Source organism: Typopeltis vanoorti, chromosome 5, assembly GCF_054136105.1.
Source record: "Typopeltis vanoorti isolate ZY-2024b chromosome 5, IOZ_Tvanoo_1.0, whole genome shotgun sequence".
In the NCBI taxonomy this organism is placed as follows: Eukaryota; Metazoa; Arthropoda; class Arachnida; order Uropygi; family Thelyphonidae; genus Typopeltis; species Typopeltis vanoorti.
The window spans coordinates 55,752,555-55,777,383 of record NC_143553.1 but is presented as its reverse complement, the minus strand read 5'-3'; the positions used below and the strand labels follow the sequence as shown (position 1 = coordinate 55,777,383).

The 24,829-nt window shown below is 35.8% G+C and overlaps 1 protein-coding gene across 4 annotated transcripts in view; it reads right to left on the bottom strand.

Moving 5' to 3' along the window:
- The window catches only part of LOC150106429 (eukaryotic translation initiation factor 2-alpha kinase 3-like), a 326,794-nt gene that overhangs the window by 245,605 nt on the left and 56,360 nt on the right, over positions 1 to 24,829 (bottom strand). For all 4 annotated transcript variants that reach the window (XM_090393133.1, XM_090393132.1, XM_090393130.1 and 1 more), the window contains one exon: positions 6,966 to 7,163. In XM_090393133.1, coding sequence (XP_090249259.1) covers positions 6,966 to 7,163 — 198 coding nt within the window. The remainder of the gene's footprint in view (positions 1 to 6,965; positions 7,164 to 24,829) is intronic.

Below are 24,829 nucleotides of genomic sequence, written 5' to 3'. Positions count from 1 at the left end.
TGGCCAAGGGTAGGAAGAGTGGTGAACCCATGGCTGTCTCCTCTATTTATTTGTAGAATTTTCCCTGCCAAACGAAATAGTAGCCTGAGTTCATTGTGAACTGAAATAGGGCTGGGGATATCAGGAGGAAATTTAGCTCTAATGTTTCTTTGAGTGGGACAATTGTGAATGAGGAGGAGATGTCAAAACTGACCATTATGTCAGTATGTTGGAGTGTAAGGTTTTCTATGCTGGCTTTGAAGTGGGCTGAGTTTTTCATGTGTGATGGTGTGTTGCCAGTATAGCGTGTGAGCACTTTGGCCAAATGTTTAGCTAATTTGTATGTGGGGGAATCAATGCCATCCACTATGGGACGTAATGGCACAATTTCTTTGTGTATTTTTGGGAGTCCATATATATTGGGGGGGGGGGGGGGTATAGAGTTAAATGATTTTAATTTGTCAGTAATTTCAGAACACAAGGACTACATCTGATTTCACCAGTATAGCCACTCTGGTCTTATAGACCATGCTCTGGATACACACCACAGAATACGGTGGAAGAAAGCCACAATAATACACCGTAGCAAGTTCAAGTTTGAAAGACTTTTCATGGAATCAGCCTCAGCCCTAAGAAACATGCCAAACCTCAACAAATTTGGTTGCATGAGACTGCGCCAAATTTGGGAGGCATATATCATGAGACCTTCAGCCCAACAGCCAAGAATACTTACATAGCCCATGAGGGGGCACCATCAGGACTTTTAGGAGAAACGATAGCTTCCTGCTTCGTCCTCATTTACTGTATGTAGTGCATGCATGCACATGTCTTTATTGTAAGTTCCTTTGAAAATGGCAACGTGACGATGCCAAAATATTGGAAATATATATTAAAGTTTAATTAAATTATATTCTGTACGTTGTGAATTCCTTAAGTCAATTAATAATTATTTTGGCTATTTAAGCACAATTTTTAGTCAAGATTGCAAATCAATCATAGCAAAGCTGGTATGGTAGGAAGTCAATTAAATAAACGCATATGGAATAAAAGAAAAATTAGTCAAAACACTAAACCAGCTGTATACAAGACAGCATTCAAACCAATTTTAGCTTATGGATCTGAGTGCTATGTTAGAAATAAAACACTTGTTCAGAGTCTGGAGACCAAAGATACGAGAGTTTTGAGAAAGATTCGAAGCATGAACAGATGGCATCAATGACACTATCAGATTAAAAATGAAGATGTTAGAAAGAACTTAACATCATTTTGTTTGCATTCAAGAATGTGTTAGCAGATCAAATCTCAGCAGACATTGTCACTTAAACAGAATGGGAGAGAAAAAGTTAGGAAATCAAGTGGTTTTTGTGAAGAATCAGGAAAAAGACCAGAAGAAGAAGACCAAGATCTAGGTGGATTGATACAGTAAGAAGAAAGAAATATAAGATCTGATAATATTGGAGTCTTGACAGATAATTTGGAGAAAAATTGTCGATAGAAAGTCAGTAGTGATGTAACTTTTTATGTAGTGCTATATTATACTGTACAGATGATAGCACTACCATAATGTGTACAGGATATCAAATTCCTGACACCCCCTCCCATGAGGGATGTTAGGAATTTGATGATGAACTTCCCAAAATTACCATATATTTAGTACTGTGAATAGGCTAAGGGTTAGAAAACCCAGTATTCTGCTCTACATTGTACACTACTTTTTTACAAACCACTTCAGGCCTCTAATAAGCAGGGCACATCTCATACCAGACAACAAATACTGTCTGCTCTATAAAGACATTTAGAGAGCAGACAGTATTTGCTAGCATTCTACAACATGATGTTATGATAGGCTACCATATTAGTCAATAATCAATCTGTGCAACTGCAGCACAATTACAGCATCCAAGATCAAGTGTCTCTGATGTCATTAAAGTATAGAAACATGGTGGTGAAAAGAAATTTTCACTATCATGTTTCCATGGTGTGAACTGTCAAATAGACTGCATAAACTGAAAGTTTATGCAGTCTATTTGAAAGTAAGAGATAGAAGGTTTGTGTGCTACTCCCAATCACGAGTGTAGGGCAGTTCTGGCAGCAGTTGGTTCAGTCTATCCTCAAAAACGTTAAGCATTGAACTCCATGCCTTTATCATGGGAAATCTGTTATGTATAGACCAAACATCATCCCAAACGATACTTGGGTTCAACTCGTAGATCTCAATGACTAGTCTGTAGACCAGGCATGGGCAGCCTTTCCTAGTTCAGGGGCCAAATTATCATTCTGTCTCCAAGCCAAGGGTGGGATCAAATTATTAAATAAAATAAACTAATATTAAATGAAATAAAACAAGTTGCTACTTCATATTTCATTTATTTATAATATAATGCTTTGGTATAAAGCTCTACATAAATTTTATAATATAATGAACGACATAACAATTTAATGTGAAGATTGGCCCTGTACTTCAACTATAAGACTATCAATACTGACGTTAATATTACTTAAGGATAATCACATAAAATTTTCGAGGTTTTCGTCCGTTATTCTTGTCCAAATTTTTGATTTATTGTATTTCATTCTCGAAAAAAACTGTTCACACATATATGTGCTGCCGAAAAGAAAAATGATTTTTCTTGAAAAGGCGCGTAAATTTGTATATTTTTCTTCCACCAAATAAAATTTATAAAAATCCATCAAAGCAATGTTGTTAAATTGCGATTTTAGCACTGAATCCACCTGAAGCTCAATAAGTTCCATCTGTAAATTTTCTGGCACATTATTTACATCAGCATCCATCGGATGGGCAAATATAGCGAATGTGGAGTCTTTGTTTTTGAAGTCGGCAAACCTTGTATAAAATTGCTCTATTAGTGCCTTCAACTCATCTCCATAACAATTATAAGGGATATTTTTATCAGTTGCTAGAGTAGGAAAATGATAATAATTTTTAGCTCTTATCTGACTTTCCAACAATCTTAGTTTATTACAAAAAGCTTTGATATGTCCATGGAGTTCATGAACCAATTGTCCTTTTTTATTCAATTTAAGATTCAGTTCGTTTAGGTATCTGGTGACATCTACAAGGAATGCTAAATCACACACCCACTCATCATCTTTTACTTGGTTAATTGTGTTTCCTTTTATGTCCATAAAATCTGCAATGTCTTGTCTCAGATCATAAAATCATTTTAACATTTTACCTTTACTCAACCACCTCATTTCACAATAATAAGACACATCTTCACAATCTGAAAATAGGTCTGCTAAGTACTCCTTAAATTGGCGGTGATTAAGTACACGTGACTTAATAAAGTAATACTGGCTACTACAACTTCTATAACATTTGTGAATTTAATTGATTTTGCACATAGATTTTGTTGGTGGATAACGCAGTGAAAATTTGTTAAAGTTTCTGGATGGATCTGTAGTTCTATTGCTCTTTCATGAACTATTCCAATAAATCCCTTCTGTGCACCAACCATTGCAGGGCTCCATCAGTGCATATGCCAAATAGTGAACTCCATTTAAGCCCAAATCTCTCGAAGACTGGGATGACTGTTTCAAATATATCTTCACCGATAGTTGTTCCTTTTAACGGCTGAAGCGCCAATAATTCTTCTGTGATGTTGAAATCCACATCAACTCCTCGAATAAATATTGCTAGTTGTGCTGTCATCAAACGCAATTGAAAATGCTTCCAATCTAGCAATCTTCTCTTTTAAACTTTTTTGATATCATCGGCCATAATTTCTATCCGTCGGACAACAGTAAGTCTCGACAAACGAATATTCTCAAAGTCTTTTTTCTTTTTGGGACATATTATACTTGCAACATCCAGCAGACATTCTTTGATAAATTCTCCTTCACCAAATGACTTAGAATGCTTAGCGATTTTTTCGCTTACCACAAAGCTGGCTTGAAATGCTGTGGTGCTGCATTCTTTGCTTGTTGAACATTTGCTCCTGGGTATCCAAGTTCTTCTTCAACTTCTGTATTTCATCTTTTCGTGGTTGTCCATCAATTTTTGGGGGTGATCTGCATGTCTCGAAGTAAAGTGTCTCTTCAAGTTGTATTCTTTGTTGACGGATACGGATTCGTTCCACAGCAAACATACAGGCAAACCTTTATTCAGAATAAAAGAATAATCCTCCATCCAGTTGTCTTGAAATCGAAGATTCTCTGCATCTACTTTTCTTTTTTTTGCAATAACCCCTGACATTGTCCCAAATTTATAAGCGATATTCAGAACTGTCAAACAAAACTGTCTTCTGCACCGCAGGCACTGAACAGAACACAACATAACATCAATGCAGGCACTGAGCAACACACAACACCAACGCAAGTACCGAACTGACACGTAACACGTTCACACGCCGCTAGTCAAAGTGAGAAAGAAACCTTGGTTGGAGAAAACATAGCATGTTTTGCACAAGTCATATGACATCAGCTTAATGTGAGTTAGTAGAAAACACCATGTTTTCTCCCACCATGAATCAGACAAACTTCACTGAAATAGATTAGGGCCGGATCCGGCCCGCAGGTTGCCCATATGTGCTGTAGACCATAAGAAGGCTGGAGATATATGTAGTGAAGAATTCAATAACCTTCGTTGCTCATTTTTTCTGAGCACCATAGCAAGAAATTTGGGAAAATCATTGGTGAAAACCAAGTATCCAGAATTTTTATGTATAATATGTGTCTGCGTGTATGCATGCGTGCAGGAGGGAGAGAGAGAGAAAGATTTACAAGAATTTGGTAACAAGGACACAATAAATTTTTCATTTGATAAAATTATGGAAACTACTACTTTGTTAAAAATAATTATTTTAATTTATCAATGTTTCCATCTTCACGTCAGAGTCATCATCTGGAGTATACACACACATCAACCATTATTTAACTGGCCTGACCATGTAATGATCAAATTGGGAGATCTGACAACATCAGCTAGAAGAATGCAATACATCCACTGCCACAACTATGGCCAGTCAATCTTTGCTAACCATGCTTTAAATACCTTGCACCAAATAAAATGGAAAAAAATTACTACGCTTCACTGCATCAAATACAAACTTAAGACTTTTTTTTTTTAGAATCGGTCTAATCTAAATAAATATGGTTGTGTTAAACTTCCTAAGATTTGGCAACATTAATTCTAAGGCTTCCTACCAAACAGCTAAGTCTGGCCAATAGCACCCATAGAAGGTGCCCCTCATAGACTCGAGTCTTCTAGTTTAACTTCACTTATTGTGTGCTGTGTGTTTTGTGTGGTATTTTCTGTGACAGATGAAATATAGGAATGATTAAACTTGTGTTTAATTATTCTTCTGTGCTGAATTCATTCCATTAAATCTAACTACAAGTAGGGCTATGTGAGACAAGCATATTATGTCTGTTGATTGTGTATTCTGACAAATTTGCCTGTTCTGTGAGATGAAAAACCTTAGTTTCCATGAGGGAAAACCCTGCCACCTCTGTATAAGATGCATGTAAGGTAAATGGTCAAAATGAATGAGTATACTTGGTAGATTCACCAAGTATATTCACTAACACCATTCAGCCTTTGACCCAACAATATTAAGAATCTACAGTGCTAGAAAAATATGCCCCAAATTATTAATCCACAACTGAATGCACTGCTTTGATGAAGCCTATGATCCAAGGCTTTGTTTTTTTTTTGTCAATATACACATATACTTTCATCTGCAAAAAATAACAAGAATTGGGTTTCAGACATATAAAAGGACTTAGGTGATAGCAGTTATTCATCGTAGTGTTCAGCAGTATAAACTTTAAAATGAAGAACTGGGACTCATCATTGTACATGACCTTTGTCCGATTTTCTGGTGTCTAAGGTTGATGTTCCATCACTCATCTCAACCACACAACTGCTTCTTTTTGATGGACATGGTATCCTTAATGGTCAATAGAGGTCAAATTATTAAACTCATAGTAAACTATGCAGTTCACTTCAGGCATCCTCTGGTCTTTTGTCAGGACATGAGTAGAATCTTTAATACTCTGGAAATTTATGCTTCTTCATTAACATCCATAGTCTTTAAATTCCTATTTATCCTGCATCTTTCCTATACTATGGAAGAAAGCACATAATCAGCCTATCCTAAAACAGGGGTAAATTCAATCATATATTCAGCTCATAACAAAAAAGATAGTTAAAAGGAAGTTTTGAAACTATTCACCCCATTGCCTTACATTGAAAACAATGGAGAAGATCACAAAAAAGCCAACTTTTAACTACGATGGAAGCTGACCAACTGATTAGCAATCATCAATATGGATTCTGAACTGAAGCCCTATAGCACATCTCCTAGCCAACATTACTCACCTTTAAACACCACCTATACAAAGGTTTAGACAACTTATGTAAACCTCATCAAATGCGCTAAAAAATGTCCAAGGTCAATACAGGAACTGAAAACCTATCACATGCAGTATGCCTTCCAACTTTTGCAATTCAGTTGCCAGTTTATACTCTTGTTGTTCACTACATGCTGTAGTGGATGAGCTCCTTTCATCCAATTTCCTCACCAACATCATAGCAGCCAAGAGCTTTGTGCTTGTGTCCATACTCTTCCTCCTAGAAATTAATAGCTTCTGTAATTAAATGCAATCCAATCTATCATCAGATCAAATTATTTTTGACGAGTGGATAGTGTATCCATTCTCCAACAGATTCTAATATCACCATGAGCAAGGATGTCTGTGAATGTTTTCAAGTGGTAGAAGGTCAATACCTGGTGTGAGACTACCTCTGCACTTACTGGAAGCCTGAAATGATTTTAAAAAGTTCCATGTTTGGTCTTTAGAACAGAGTTTTCAGATTATTTAAAAAATAAAATATATTTTTTAAAAATTTATTAAAAAAAAATAATTTTAGCATACCCACAGTACTAATGTACTCTAGGTTTTTTTTAAATAATTTCAAGATAAACAGAATATATTTAAAAACGTATATATACAAATATTACCGTTCCAGTATTTAAATTAATTCCATAATTTCTATTTTCTTTTCCTCCTGTAACTACAAGATCATTGCCTAACTTAAAAGAGCTTCTCAAAAGGGTATCTGCATTGATAGGAACTGGTTCTATGTTTTCACCATCAAATTTATATAAATTTCCATCAAGTGATGGAATTAGCCGCACCCATTGCCCTCCACTTGGAATCTATTTAAATCAAAATAGCAACAAAGGATTACAATGATAGACAAACAATTATTTTACATTTATGAATTTTAATGAATTAAAGATTAATGCAATTACTTGCTTCTTTAATATCTATAAAACTAGCATTTTAAGTCATTATTGGTTTTTGAAACAAAAACTCATGAAATTTACCATGATTACAATTAAAGAAGAAGAAGCAAAAAAAAAAAAAAAAAAAAAAAAAGAGGCTTTTATTATGACATAAAAAAAATTAAAGGATAATGTATACCTTAAAATACTGTTTTATTGCCAAGTTGCTAAACAATATTTTTCTTTGAGACTTAAGATCTGAAAATAAATGTGAATTTACAAAAATGCAATCTTTAGCATTAGAGTTGCCATTGTATGGCAATTAGAAGATGACAAACTCTGTCTTATACTGCACCTTAAAAGATGATAAACTCAGTCCAAGAGACAATATTTGAACAATTTTATAGTGCTTCTCAGTAAGTTTCACTGACCCAATAACTGTTTTAAACCATAATAAAGACAACGTATTTGTTATGGCTTAAAACAGTTATTGCTCTGCGTGTGTAGAGGCTTAAGTGCTGTGAGGACATCATGTTGGAGGCTTAATGGATTTTTTACAACACTCAAAAAGAATTAAAATAGAATTTAATACTTCCTATATTTCGTCCTAGTCACTAGGACATCGACGAGGATTACAAAAACAATTAATGTAACATATACACAAATAACAAACAATACTAAGCCCAACCACGTGGGTGACACTAAAGTCCTATCTAGGTAGAGCGCCCTCTAAGGGCAGTAGTAGGTGGCCTGAAATGTAAGGTGGGAACTCTGGTGATGAGTGTTTCCCAAATCTTCAGAAGCTTAATGCAACCGTATTTATTGAGATTTGGTTGGTTTTTGAGAGCTGCTGCTGCTGCTTCTAAGAAAAGTCTCTCTTTCTTGAATTTGCTGTGGTGGAGCATGGTGGTTTTCTTCCCTGTGGGTGGTGTCCAAAACATGGTCAGCCAAGCCTGAATGGCCATAGTTGTGTTTGAAGATGTACGACTTGTGTTCCTCTAGACGGATGGATGCTGATCTGCCTGTCTGTCCAAAGTAAGCCAGCTTACAGGAACAGGGTACTTTGTAAACTCCAGGCAGAGAGAGAGGAGGGAGCTGATCTTTCATAGAACGGATAAGGGTAGCAAGTTTGCGGTGGGGCTTATATGCTGTGTAGGTTGTACTTTTTTAGTATCTTGGCTATTTTTTCGGATGTGCCACGGATGTAGGGTATGGTGATGGCATTTTTAAAATCTTGTTGACGAGAAGGACGGGGAATGGGGGAGGAGTTGATTATTTTTTTGATACTGTGATCGCTGTAGCCATTGGAGAGGAAAGTGCTGTGTATGTGGTTAAGCTCAGTAATGAGGGCGGTTCCACTGGAATAAAGATTGTGGGCTCTCTTGGTAAGGGTTTTAATAATGCCATATTGTTGAGAGGGGTGGTGGTGGGAGAGTTTGTGAATGTATCTTCCTGTGTGTGTGGGTTTTCTGTATACGGTGAAGGTAAGTGTATCATTAGGCAGGCGTGTGACTAAGGTGTCTAGGAAGGGTAAACAATTGTTCTTTTCCTTTTCCATAGTGAACTGGATTTTTGGATGTAGACTATTGAGATGACTGAGGAAGGAGTCTAACGTGTCTGGGCCATGAGGCCAAATAGAGAACACATCATCTACATATCTTAGCCAGATAGAAGGTTTGAGTGGGGCTGAGTCTATGGCTCATTTTTCGAAATCTTCCATATAGAAATTGGCAAGGGGGGGGAGTGAGAGGGGGGAACCCATGGCAGTTCCCTCTATCTACTTGTAGATTTTGTTGTTCCAAGAGAAATACCCAGAGTTAATGGCAAAGGAAAAGAGATCTAAGATGTCAGAGGGAAAAACATCCTTATCTCTCTCCTAAGAGAGATAAGGTGTCAATTAAGGGAATATTGGTAAACAAAGAGGAGATATCAAAGCTTACCAATATGTCTGTATTATTCAAGGTTAAATTTTCTGTGAGGGCTTTAAAGTGGGTAGAGTTTTTTTATAAAATTTTACAGTGGCTATATTGCATACTTCAGAAGGTCTGATCAGAAGGTTGAATATCAGATGATCTGAATAGAACTCTCATCTGTATTTAAGTTTTGTAGATATGAAAAACACTTATGACAAGGTTCCAAAGAAAAGCTGTTCAAAATGCTTATGACGATAAGACTCCCAAAATCTTGGCAATAGAGAAGTAGCAATTCCAATTTAAATTTGGGTGGTGTAGAAGTGCTTCAGCATTCTCTTGAAATAACTTTATTTTGTAATCGCATAGTTGTGTGGACATGATGTTTAGGGCCTCCCTCGACGAGTCTAAGGATTCCTGGAGTCGCCCGAAATAATAATAATAATAATAATGTAAAATGCGAGTATTAGACCAAAGGATATCGTGATTAGTATCACTTTGTGCTGAGCAATGCTAGATTTTACAGATTACTGTTGTTGTTGATATAAGGTCAATGTTCTTGTAGTCATTTTTTAACAGAACATTCTGTTTGTCCAAAGTATGAGTGGAGGCACTCAACCTGAACCTGGTAAACACCAAGGAGGGAGAGAGAGAGAGAGAGAGAGAGGATTCTGTTTATCTTTCCTGGACGGTAACAAAGAGGAGATTATGTTGATAGGGGAAAATGTAGGAATTAAACTGTATCGTTTCAGGCTCTTACCACTCATTTCAGAGATGCCTGCATTTTTTTTTAATATAATGTTCTGCCATTCAATTCATTATCTGAATTTAATATTTATTTCAAATCACTTAATTTTAATTTTGGCTTTAACTGTAATCTTACTTTATTTTGTAACCAACTGCTTCCAGAACGTAACTCAGCTCTGTATTAACATTCTTTGTTTTAGTTTCATCTTGTGATTATGCTGATGCAGTGCTGATGACCAGTTTCTGGTCAAAATATTTGCAATAATAAAAATTATTACTTATTCTTGTGACTACTCCATAGCGCAATTGGAAGAACAACACAGTGCATTGCACACTTCAATTGGAATAGGTATAAGTTCGATTCTTGTCGCGACGGGAGGAATATTTATGTGGAGTTTTTCAATCGAAGGTGAGTTTGCCGATCTCATACGGAGGTAGCCGGTTTTTTTCTCCTGGAAACTCGGGTTTTTCATCCTGCATACAGACAAATCGGCCCTTCAGAACACACGCAATTTACAGACAAAAATATACTAGTTGAGGTGGTGGGCGGTAGATGGCGTTGATGGAGATGACTGGTAGAGGTTCGGCGTAGTGGTGGAGACAGTTGTATAGTAGGTGCCCTCCCACGATAAGTCTTCAGACTCCTTGGAGGTGTCACGAATAATAATAATAATAATACGTGTCTAATAAACACAGTTCTCAAATGATATTTGAGTAATAAATCAGCATTTAGATCTATTATTGCATTCTCCATGGAGTCAGCAGACTCGATCATGGGAGATTCATTCACTGAAAACATATTTATCATACCGAATCTTAAAATCCTTAATATTCCTTGCATTAACAACACATTCTGTAATGTGTTCCATTCACTGACAATTCTCCATGTAAAAAATCTACTTCTCACAACCTTCTTCACCACATTCTTACATAACTTCCAGGGATGACCTGTGGTTTCTTTCCTCTCGCCTTCTACTCTCTTTTTATAATCTCATCTTGATTAATCCAATAAAATCCCCTCACTAACCTAAATATCTCTATCATATCAACTCTTTTCCTCCTATCCACCAACTCTGCAATCCACATTTTTTTCAATTTCACTCCATAGCTAGGTCCAAAGTCCTGATATTGTCTTAGTCACTCATCCCTGGAGCCTCTCGAATGTCTCCATGTCATGCTGAAAACCAGGTGATCAGATGTGAGCACAATAGTTCAAGTGTGGTCTGAGCAGTGCTTTATGTGCATGGTGTGTCGCTAGTGTCATAAGTAAACATAGCAGTAGATCTGAGCTGTGCTGAAAATAAAGGTGTTTTTAATTAGTGCATAGTGTGGCTTTTTACTGCAAATAGTGCTGCATTTTTATCAGTTACCAGTGTCCTTCGGTAGTGTTGTTGTTGGAAATTTTTGTTGTTTATAGTATTTTACTACTTGTTTGTTTATACTGCTTCTGCTTGTGAAAATGGTGTTCATAAAGAAACACACGTTGGTGGAACATAATGCTTTGGTATGAAGATCTAGCTCTACCTTGATGCATTGTGAAAATTGTTATATGTAGGCAGTAAAAAATGTGAAAGATCTGTGGTCTGTATGGGTAAATGAGAAGAAGGAAAGTATTAACATATGTGAAAAGTGTCTTGATAGATTAGAGCAATTAAAAATGGGATCAAGTGTTGGGACCATAGTAGAAAAGTTTATGCAAAAGTTAGCGAAAATAAAAAGCAAAATGAAACATCTGGAAGAGGATATTAAACATCTAAAGAAGAGATTGGCTGATGAGAATGAAAAGAGGAAGTTAGAATTATAAAGAAAAAGTTAAAGGATAGTCATATATCATTGTATGGGGGACTCAATCATTAAAGGTGTGATGACTAATAAAGTGCACAAAACATGCTTTCATGGTGGAATTATGAAGCAAATAACTGATGAATTGCAGAAAAGGAAAGACAGGGCGTCAAAATTAGTGATAGTCGTGGGCACAAATTACCTAGTTGGGGAAAAAAAGAATGCTGATAGAGACTTCATGAAGTTGTTGCAGCAGGTAAAGAAAAAGAGTGTTGTTGGGAAAGTCATAGACTTGTTGTCCAGATATGACAACAGTGTATTGAGAAGGAGAGCACAGATAATGATAAGATGGCCGAGTTGTGTGAGGCAAAATGGGGTTCAATTTGTAAATCTCTGGAGTGAATATGAAGGAGGTTGGAATGGTTTAAAGTTGATGGATTACATTTGAATGGGTTTAGTGTTGGACAATTTAAAAGGCTATTGTTTTCTGAGAAGGCACATAGTCAAGAAGTTAATGATCAGAGTCTAATTGTGAAGAAGAATAGCACGACTAAACAGATTGTACAACAGGAGGAAGATGTGGTTGCAGCAGCACAAGGCAATGGAATGCATAAAGGTAAGGATGCAGTAGGTAGGAATGGAAATCAGTCAGGATCAGGAATTTTCCAGAAGGATAGAAATGTGAAAAGAGGAGGGAGTGCTGTTAGTGATTGCAGACGAATTGTGTCCACAAAGTGTGTAAGTTGATAGTGCATGCACAGATTTTGAATCTGTGTGATGTGAACAGGTTAGCACAAGGATAGTCTGAAAAGTTCTCAGCCTAACAATGAAAACATGAATTTATAATTTGAAAATTACTTTTATTTTTCAACATAATCTCCCTTAAGACTAATACATTTATTCCAGCAATGTTCTAGCACCATTATCCCATCCCTGTAGTGGTTCTCAGTAAGATCTGCAAAATACCCCTCTTCAGCTGCAATCACCTCTTGATTCGAAGAAAAACACTGCCCAGCAATGAAGAGTTTTAGTTTTGGGAAGAGATAGAAGTAAGAGGGAGCCAACTCTGGGGAATAGGGTAGATGTTCCAACACTTCATAGTGCAGATCCCTTAATTTTCCAAAACACCTTTGTGGGTAGGTGCATTGTCCTGATGAAAGATGATTTTTTCATTCTGCAACCCAGGTCTTTTCTCACAAATTTTTTTGTCTAGTCTGATTAAAAGATCGGAATAATATTCCCCGGTTACTGTTTTATCCTTTTCAAGGTAATTATTAAACAAAATGCCTTTAGCATCCCAAAACATCGATGCCATGACCTTTCCTGATGGAACCGACTTTGTCTTCTTTGGCACTGTACAACCAGCTTCTATTCATGTTTTGACTGCTGTTTGGATTCTGGTGTGTAATGGTGAATCCAAGTCTCATCCATAGTAATAAATCGATGCACAAAATCAGTTTTATTCTTGTTAAAATGCTCCAAGCACTGTTCAGATTTTCATGCAAGTGCTTTTTTGATCTGCTGTGAGCAAGCGTGGAACCCATCTCATGCGAAGCTTTTTCATTTGCAATTCTTAATGCAAAATATATCCTACATGTTTTTTTGAAATGCCTATAGTCTCAGCAATTTCGCTCACTTTGACCCACTGGTCATCCAATACCATATAGTGCACTTGATCAATGATTTCTGATGTTGTTACACTTTTTTGGACATACTTCACGTGGATCATCTTCAAGGCTGGTACAGCTACATTTAAACTCGGCAGCCTATTTCTTAATTGTCAAAAACGAAGGAGAAGAGGGCCCATAGACTTTTATGAACTTCGAATGAATTTCTTTTGGCTTTAAACCTTCTTTTAACAAAGAATTATATAACCGCATGATACTCAATTTTATCTATTTCAAGGGATACAGACAACACTTTTGCTTCAGATAGCTGTACGAAACAAACTACTTGATAGAATGACTTGCAATTTCACATGGATGCTTATGACAGATGTACCAACTTAGAAAAAAAAACTTGCCAATAGTGTTGCCATCTACGGTCGAGACCGAGAACTGTTCAGACCACCCTCATACATCAAGAATTGGATATATTATATGGTGATGATATATTATATTGGTGAGATAATGCTAAAAGAAACTGATTAGGCTAAGGACCTGGGACATTCAGTAGATAGGACACTGAATTTCAAGGATCATCGATGAAAGAGTAGGAATATAACTCAGAGATTAAATGCAATGGTGAAATGAACAATGAGATGTAAGGGTAGGTAATGAAGTCACTTTGGCATTTTACCTTGATATGATATGACTTTATCCAGATTACTATGTGCAGAATTTGGTCTTCTGGTTTTCAAGATGATGCAGATACTGTGGAGAGGGTGCATACAATAGTATTAAGGTAAGATGATATTGTGATTGTGGAATGTGGATTATGAGGACAAACTGAGGATGTGTGGGCTACAAACACCAGTAAACAAGAGAAAGAGGAGTGATGTTCAACAGAGATCTTCAACTTCTAAAAGGATCATACATAATACCAGTAGATGGATTTTTTATTTTATGGAAGGAGAGGATGAGAGGACATCCATGGAAGTTGAAAATTGTAGTCGAGAAAAGATGGGACTAGATGTTTCTCTTATAGAGCAAGGCATGATTTGAATGGCTTGCTTTTCAAGATGACAAGTGCAGTTAGCATGAATGAATTCAGGTATGAGAGCTGGTGTGACCTCCTTCCACGAGTCTCTCACTTACTGGAGGTCTCTAATATAATAATATATTATATTAGAGATTATAATACAGCAATCTCTCAATTAATGCGTTCTTTAAAACAGGCGCATTAATCGAAAATGCACTAATCGAATATAGTAACCTATGGGAAAATGTATAATTCATTACTCAGATTTCTTTTTTGACCCTTAAGTTTTTTTTGTAAAAGAATTGTGGTATGTTTCAGGGCCTAGTTATAGGAAAACAATGAAGCTGAAAGACAATAGAACATATTAAGAATATAAATTTATTCTGCTTCTTAACAGAGAATTGAGCTAATGTAGTTTGGCAGGCATTCTGTTTCTTTTTTTTCATACAACTGACGTTATGGCCCTATTGCCTCTTCTGCAAATTTTACTGGTTTTCTCTTCACCAGGGTCAGTCTCTAAGCATTGCTACCTAAAAACTCCGATTGCACAAAAACTATTCTCAAATTGTTTCTGTGAAACCTCTTTGGGCTTGTCAGTGATTAAATTTTCTTCATATTCTTCAGGATCTTCCCGCTGTGCATCTAAATTTAGCAGGTCCGAATCACTCAACTTCTCAGAATTAGATTTAATTAACTTAGATTCATTTGAAAAGCCTCTAAAATCATTTGCACAATGTGGAAGAATGTTCTTCCAAACGGCTCGCATATTGCTAGCAGTAATTTCATTCGACTTTGTGAATTTATAACCAGGCTGAGATTTCTCTGATTTGGTTAGAAAAGTCTTGGAAAACATGCGCTTCCAAAAAAAGGCTGGTTTCATCAACATTAAATATTTGTTGATCACAATAGTCCCCTTCTTACACAATTTTCTTCAAAATCTCTGGATATCTCCTTATCTACATTTGCAGCTTCGCCTGTGATTAGATGTAGGCTATTTCTCTTTTTGAAACGCTCAAATCACCCAGCACTAACGTGGAATTCTTCTTCTTTTCCCTCATTGATAGCCCTTTCTTTCAAGGTTGCAAAGAGACTTAATGCCTTTCATTTAATAAGGTCCATGTTTAGTGGGATCCGTTTTTGGTTACAATCTTTGATCCATGTAAAAAGAAGTCTTTCTAATTCAATCATTAAAATACTTTGATTTCGAGTGCATGCAGGATGAACTTGAAGCAGTCTTACCTTTCTCTTTATAATCAGCAGTTGATTCACCTATTTTTGTGTTCTTGTCCCATTTTGCTCTGGACTCACCTTGTTCATTTTTCTTTATTATTTCAAGTTTTTCTTCCAATCAGATTACGTTTTGAATCATTTTCACACTTCTATTTTTTGCTCACTAATTCTTACTCTTGATTAAAGGTTAGAAAAATAATTTAAAATAAAAAAGTAAGGAAAACAATTGCACGAGATATGATCAGCAAAATGCTATGTAAAGCAGACGACAGAAATTTTGGCCATAAATTTAAAACATAGTGTAGATGGAAATAGTCTAGTATGCCATTAAAAAATAACTTCGTAAAATGTTTCAAATCAGTAACTAAATTATTTCATCCTATGAGCGATTTTTTAAAATGGTTGGCCATAAAAAATTTTTTTACATTTTTAACATTTATTTTTAAGATGTATATAGGCGTACTAATCGAATTTGGGTAGCTAAAAAAAATGACACACTAATCAGGGACGCATTAATAGGAATTGCTGTATTTTTATTATATTATAAATATAATAAATAACAAGATATTCATTTTTATTCTGCTGAAAAGTTTAAATACCCTACATGCACTTATATCCTGAAGATACTGCTAGAAAGCATAACATAGTTAATGAGAGTTTTCTTATTTCTTCTCTTCTCTCCATGTCAATTTGTACATAATTTTTATTTTGGAACATGATGTTGTTATGTCGTTGTTTTTTGTACTTTTCCATATTTTAGTTCTATTATGTTTGCCTTACTATACTATAATTAACTCTCTTCAAATTCTCGGTTATCTTTAACACTCAATTCAATTTGCATATATTCTACTCAATCTATAATTTGGGCGGTTTCTTAGACCAGTCACATGTATTCTTCAAATATTAGAGGCTTTATCTTAGGAACTAAACCCTTAATTCTATTATCTGAGACTGTCTCCTGATCATTGGCACATTTATTTTTTTTTTTTTAAAGCTGCGCCAGCCAATATCCTAGGATAGATGAGACTCTTATCCAAGGAGACCTTCTCAGAATAATATACAGTGGTGAAAGTTCTAGCACTTATACTCATATATAATCTAATTCAATTTTATCTATATCAAACTTAGTATGTAGTTGTGGCTCATAAATCTCTACTACACTTCTATTTCCCTCCCGCTTAGGTTCAGTTTTATGAGTAATAATTTGAATTCATATCTCACGCCAATATCAGGTATAAAATAAAAAACATGTTTATTGATGTCTAAAATTTATATACAAGGAATCCATCAAGCACATGGTTATTTCAATTTCATTCTAAGTAAAAAAATTAGATAACACAGCTAAATATCCTTGAACATGAATAATAACTCGCGCTACTGTATTGCTCATTAAAACACAAAATTTCTAGTTTACAATTTTATCCCCTCAATCATTTCTAAGTTACTTAATATTTCTCACATTTATCATTGTTATATCACATACAATCTCCTTCTTGGACATTTCTTTCCAGTGTGGGACAGGTCACTGACAAATAAGGTAATTTCTTAACTGGAAACATAAAATAAATTCTCTACTTTCAAATTCCCTGGAATGATTATCTGGTCCATTCACTGCTTTGTCTAGACATCTCGATCTTTCCGCTGGCCTTTGCCCACATGGTCACTTATGATGATCACATGATATGGTTGTTCCGAAATGATACGGCAATGTGCCGCCCTGGTCTCACTCTGTTACCGCTTACATTTTTTAGCACTGCCGGTTCTTCGGTCTTGCTCAGCTGCCCTGCTATGAAGGGTTAGCTAGCCAGGACAATTGATCTACGGGAGACGGCGCATAACTTCTACGGCCGATCCGGAATCACCCAGCTGGCAGGAGAGAGAGAGAGAGTCAATGTCCATGAAAAAAGAAAACAGGAACCAGGAACCAAAAAGCCCTGAGAGATGGGGGTGGCCAAACCCCTTTTATAACACCTCCTTTGGTGCCCTCTCTCCGCTACGTTTTTCCGCACGGCACGCATCTTCTGCACATGGCGTCTTCCGAGAACGCATTTGAGCTTCATCTTCCATATAATTTCTCTCTGCCTTAGGCCATAAGTTAAACTGGACGGCTAAGATGTGACCTTTAGACTTTAGCTTACACTCAATTAATTCACATACACTGCATAGGATATTCTATTTTAACTACATTTTTATACAAAATTCCTTTCATGACTTTGTGTAAACAGGATTAATTTCACATTTCTAAATCAACGTTCTTTCAGCTCTACTTAAGGTTAATATATGTGTATTTACTTTCTTGCCCAAGTAGTACAAGTTTCTCATTGTTTACATTTTGACTTGTTAGATTTTGAATGAATTAATTCCTTTCCAAATTTGATCATTCAGGATGTTACAATGTTAGTAATGACTATTCCACATCCTGAACAAAATCTAAAAGTTATTTATCATTACTTCTTGGAAGTTTTTCCACTTGGTTAAGAAATTATATACTTGGTTTAATCCTTTAACCAAGTGTAAGCAAACAAAATTTGCACCTGAAGTAGTTTCAGGACTGGTATATAGGGCAACGAGTATATATATATATATATACATTAGCTTATATATATATATAAATATATATATAAGCTAATGACTTCACATCACTTGCCATAGTATCCTGCAAAGTACATATCCTTGCAGATATGTGCTTTGCAGGATACTATTTTACGCATTAGGGAAGGGTCACTACCAAGACCGGTTTTATTGAGGTTTTATCAGTGGGAGCCTATTTACCCATAAGTGATACCAATTGACATTTATGTCTTTATGGCAGAGCTTGCTTTTTCTATTAATTTAGGGGTGAAGCAAGATGCTTTTCATATTGCCCGCTATTTGTTGCGGTTACAGTGAGGGAAAATTTATGAGCAGTTTGCTCACCTTGATTGGGCATGGAGATCATACATCGCTATAGGAGGTTAATATAGCTTTTGGTCTTCTATGTTTGAATACGTCTGTTGCCTCATATGCTGCAGCTTGCTGAACCAAATTGTTGGGGTGTATGGACGTCTTTAGGAAGAACTTAGATGCTAAGGATTGTAGGAAAGAGAAAATATAGGGAATATTTGTATCTCTATGAAGTTGATTGTTTCTAACATACCATGGGGCATTCAGAATCATTCTCAAGCACTTGTTCTGCACTTGCTGTATTTTGATAGTGTTAGTAGAGGTATGGCTCCAGGCTGGAGAGGCATAGGACGAACTGTCAACTGGTATAGTTGCAATTTGATTCTGTGGCAGAGCTTGCTTTTTCTATTAATCAGAGGATAGATCTGAGCGATTGCTTTAGATGCCTGTGCGCATGCAGACTTGATGTGTTGGTTGAAAGATAGCTTTTTGTCGAGAATTACACCCTTTTATATTTGTTTCTGTCTGCCAGGGAATTTTAGTATTGAATAGTAACATCTCTCTTGCAGGAGATATTGGCCTTTTCGACAAAAGAATGGCTGAGCTTTTTTGGGGATTGACTTCCAATCTCCATTTGGAGAACCAACCATCCAGCTTTAGAAGGTTTTCTTGAAGCTTTCTGGTAACAAAATGGGTTGGAGAGATCTGGTTAGTATTGCTGTATCGTCCGCATACAGGGCCAAGATGGAAGACATCGGATTGTGTGGGATGTCCAACATGTATGTAGAAAACAGCAATGGAGCTAGTAGGGATCCCTGCAGCACCCCAGCAAAGATATGGCGCAGGAACGAGGAGAAGTGATACCAAGGTTGAAGTAATGCAGAGTTAAGGTGTCACACTTTATTATTAAAATACTCTGGATTAGAGATAGTTGTTGGAAGTTTTTCCACTTGGTTATACTATAAATTAAAGATACCAAGAAATTATATACTCAGTTTAATCCTTTATCCAAGTGTAAGCAAACAAAGTTTGCACCTGAAGTATTTTCAGGACTGGGACAACTGGTATATAGAAACTAATGACTTTATATCACATACCTTAGTATCCCATAATGCAAAGCACATATCCTTGCAGATATGTATAATGCTATACATTATGGGAAGAGTCACTACCCTGTCCAGTCTGGGTAGTGACAAATACTTCAAATAATTTTCAGCATCTAGAAGATCCAGTAAGGATCCAGTAAGAAATTATATAGAGCAATCCCTTGATTAATGCACCGTGGATTAGTGCGTGATTTTCTTTCGATACCCAAATTCGATTTGTGCACCTCTAAAATTCGATTAGTGCGCCTATATACATCTCAAAAATAAATGTTACAGATTTTAAAAATTTTCGATCCAGACATTTTTTATGGCTAACTATTTTAAAAAATCACTCACCAAGATGAAATAATTTAGTTACCAATTTGAAACATTTTACAAAGTTATTTTTTAATGGCCTACTACACTATTTCCATGTACACTACGTTCCAAATTTACCGCCAAAATTTATGCCATCTGCTAATTACATAGCATTTTGCTGATCATATCTTGTGCAATTACAGTATTTTCCTTACTTTTTCATTTTAAATTATTTTCCTAACCTTTAATCATGAGTAAAATAATTAGTGAGAAAAAAGTGTGAAAATGATTCAAAAAGTAATCTGAGTGGAAGAAAAACTTGAAATAATAAAGAAAAATGGACAAGGCGATCCAGAGCAAAGATAGGACAAGAACACAAAAATAGGTGAATCAACTGCTGAATACAAAGAGAAATGTAAGGCTACTTCAAGTTCATCATGCATGCACTGAAAATCAAAGTATTATAATGATTGAATTAGAGAGACTTCTTTTTTACATGGATTGAAGATTGTAACCAAAAACGGATCCCGCTAAACACTGGCCTTATTAAATCAAAAGCATCGTCTCTTTGTAACCTGGAAAGAAAGGGCTATCAATGATGGAAAAGAGAAGAATTCCACGTTGGTGCTGAGTGATTTGAGCATTTCAAAAAGAGAAATAGCCTACATAATGTTCTAATCGCAGGCAAAGTGCTGCAAGTGCAGATAAGGAGATATCCAGAATTTTGAAGAAAATTGTGTAAGAAGGGGACTATTGTGATCAACAAATATTTAATGTTGATGAAACCAGCCTTTTTTTTGGAAGCGCATGTTTTCCAAGACTTTTCTAACCAAATCAGAGAAATCTCAGCCTGGTTATAAAGTCGCAGTCGAATGAAATTACTGCTAGCAATATGCGAGCCGTTTGGAAAAACATTCTTCCACATTGTGCAAATGATTTTAGAGGCTTTTCAAATGAATCTAAGTTAATTAAATCTCATTCTAAGAAGTTGAGTGATTCGGACCTGCTAAATTTAGATGCACAGCGGGAAGATCCTGAAGAATATCAAGAAAATTTAATTACTGACAAGCCCAAAGAGGTTTCACAGAAACAATTTGAAAATAGTTTTTGTGCAATCGAAGTTTTTAAGCAGCGATGCTTAGAGACTGACCCTGGTGAAGAGAGAACCAGTAAAACCTGCAGAAGAGGCAATAGGGCCATACCGTCAGTTGTATGAAAAAAATAACAGAATGCCTGCCAAACTACGTTAGCTGAATTCTTTGTTAAGAAGCAGAATAATAAATTTATATTTTCAATATGTTTTATTGTCTTTCAGCTTCATGGTTTTCCTTTAGCTAGGCCCTGAGACATCATACCCTAATTCTTTTATAAAAAAACTTAAGGGTCAAAAAAGAAATCTGAGGAACGAATTATACATTTTCCCATAGGTTATTAATTCAATTAGTGCATTTTTGATTAATGTGCCTGTTTTAAAGAATGCATTAATTGAGGGATCGCTGTACTTGGTTTAATCCTTTATCCAAGTGTAAGCAAACAAAGTTTGCACCTAAAGTATTTTCTGGACTAGGGCAACTGGTATATAGAAGCTAATGACTTTATATCACTTAACTTAGTAATCCCAAACCCTGTCCGGTCTAGTAGAGACAAATACTTCAAATACTTTTTCAGCATCTAGAAGGTCCAGTAAGGATATCCTAAATAAAATTTCATTAAATTCTGCCTTCTTCTTAAGCTTTCACAAACCATTAAGGTTCTTAGCTGTAGACTTCACAACAGCGACCATCTCAAGGATAAGGTCGTTGGCTCCATGCCTCCTGGTGTGCCCTATGTCTGTAGATACGTGTTTGTGGAGCCAGTTTGCCTGTTCTGGGGGGGGGATGAAAAACCTAAGTTTTCAGGTGAAAATCCCCCTACCTCTGTATAAGACCGGCTAACTCACCTTTAGTCGAAAAAAACCAGATAAAGGTTCCTCACATCCTGGACGGGAATCAAACCCAGGTCTTTCCGACCAAAGGGCATCTATGCCTACTGAGCTACAGGGACTCATTAAATTCTGTCTAGATGGTAGAAATTCATTAATATCAGTTCAACATCCAACTACATATGTACCATATGAAAACCAGACAAGGAACCACAAAAAAAAAAAAAAAAAAAAAGTCTTCTTGTATGCCGTCCTAAATTCTGCCAGATCAGAGCAAAGTTTTTATAATATATGAATTCGATATATGTTTTTATAATATATAATATATGAATATTTTTATAATTTTTATAATAAATAATATATAAAGTTTTTATAATATATGAATTCAACAAGCACCTATAGCACAACTGGAAGAACAACAGATCACTGCATCTTTAGACTGGAAAAGACCCGAGTTTAATTCTTGTTATGATGAGAAGAATCTTTATATGAGATGAAGTATGACCAGTAGGTGAGGTTAAACATTTAGCTAATTGTTTGGCTACCTTAATGGGGGGGGGGGGGGGTGTCAGTAGCATCCACTATGGAAGCCACTATTATGAATTTTAGATAATTCATATATCCTGGGGGGGGGGGGGGCAGTGAGGTTTTTTTTTTTTTTTTTTTTTTTTTTTTTTAAACTGTTTCAGTAGGCCAAGAAGCGTGACATTTTTAGAAACCTGCCTTTTTAATGTTTTTTTTCCTTCTGAGAATTGGTGAGATCATGATTCAGAAGTTTATAAGTAGTGAGGTCACTCACTACTTATAAACTATTTTCAGATTATAATAATCACCAGTAGTGATGACCAGAGTAGTGTTACCTTTGTTGTCTCTTGTAATTATGTTATTGTCTTTGTGTAATTTATGGAGAATATGCAACTGGCTATCGGTAAGAATTCCTTCCCTGGATATACAGATTGTCTAAAATTCATAAACCTAATAACCCTCTTTGTCCCATAATACTGACTCCACCTCTTTTAAGTTAGCCAAACTTGGCTAATTGTTTAATCCTACCTACTGGTCATACTTCATCTCATATTAAATATTCCAGTTTCATCTTTAATTCAAAATTTAGTTTTAAATAACAATGATATTATGGTGAGCTTTGATGTCAGTCTCTATTTACTAATATTCCCCCTTTCTGACACTTTACCGAAAAATGCTTTTCCCCACACAATATCATTGATCTTTCACAATTTTGCCATCCATCCTGGCTATGGAAGGATACCATATAAATAAACAGATAGAGGATAGAGTTATGGGTTCTCCCCCACCCCCGCCTAATTTCTTTATGGAGCATTTTGAAAACCGTGCTCTTGATATTGCATTTCTAGAGATTCCATTCACTCATCTTCCCACTAGCACTCTTTCTTTCTTTCTCAGTTTACAGAAAATCTTTCTCATCATCCCCCTTCTCAATAGTATGGTGTTATCAAAACCCATGTCAAAAGTCTCCAACCACTATCTATCCAGGCTTTCCTTTCTGCTGAACCCTCCTTTATTCAACAGATCTTTCTAGCCAATCATTACAATGATAAGAAGATTAACAAATTGGTTTTTCTTCCTTCTCATCAAACAGCCTACGGTAATAATATCACTATTCTGTATATTAGGGGCACTGCAGAAAAACAGCCAATACCAAATAGCCAAAAAATATAATCTCTGTGCTGCTTTCAAACCTCATGTGAAGCCTCATCTGTCTTTACCTGCTCTGCTAAGGATCCTCTCCCTCCCTTCTAGATGTTTACAAGGTTTCTTATTCTTGCAAATTATCTTATTATGGCCAAACTGGTTTTGTGCTGTTTCTTAAGCACAAAACAGAAGACCACTATCAACAGTCCATGCTACCCACACCAACAAGTTGAGGAAAGAGAAGAAGAAGGTCATCCGTTGCCATAACTATGGTAATTTTGGTGTAGTTGACCATGATTTGGATACCTTGCACAGAATCAAAGAGAAAAAACTACTATGCTTATATAAACTCGAAAGGCTTTTCTTAAAATCAGCAGCAGATTTCTTAAACCAGCCTAATCTTAATAAATATGGATATGCTAAACTTACCAAGATTTGGGAAACTTTAATCCATAGGACTGCTGCCCAACAGCACTCATAGAGGGCACGCTCCTCATAGGACTATAATTTTTCTTCCACTTATTGTTTTGAATGCATTTGTGTGTGTGTGTGTGTGTGTGTGTGTGTGTGTGTGTGTGTGTGTGTGTGTGTGTGTGTGTTTATACAATTTTGAGATTGTACCTGTGATGGTCTCAGTGATAGAGACAAAATATAAGACCTAAGAAACATATTTTATTGTTCTTCTGGGCTGTATTCATTCATTCCACTTAACCCTGTAATGAGTTCAACTCAACACACAAGCCTAAATACTAGAGGAAGATGTAAAGCAAGTTTAATGTATTTGCAGTTGTACCGAACAGGGATATTAGGCAGCTGCTACCGTTGATTTAATAGTCATAACATAAAGTAGAGGAATGATGGTTGCCAGTTCCCCTGAAGCAGTACATGTAGTAGAGTCACAGAGCTGAAACAATGCAGCTGTAGAATAAAGATTAAAGTGAGCGAAAGTGAGAGAGGAATTATCTACAAGATGAACTGCTCTCCTCAGTTCATCTTATAGAAAAGCATCAAGAATTTTTAGAGAGGTTTTAGATTACTTAAACATATGAACAGTATTTTAAGGATGGACAAATTTGAGTTTTGTATGGTGTAACATTTTCCAATTTCATTTTATTGTGGAATCCTGTTGGGTTCAATAAAAATTCACTGAACCCCCAACTAGAATTTTTACTTTTAAAATTAAAATAACACTTGAAAAAAAACAATAAAACACAATTTTAAAGAATTATAAATCATGTAATTTATATTGATTTTTCAGAAAATCAAAAAAAAAAAAATTACATAAAATAAACACAAAATTGTTTTAATATATAATATAAAACACATTGTACAACAATTTTAAAGTGATGTATTAAGAATATAAGAGACTTACAGAAGTTTGTACAATATCCCATTCTACTGTAATATTCA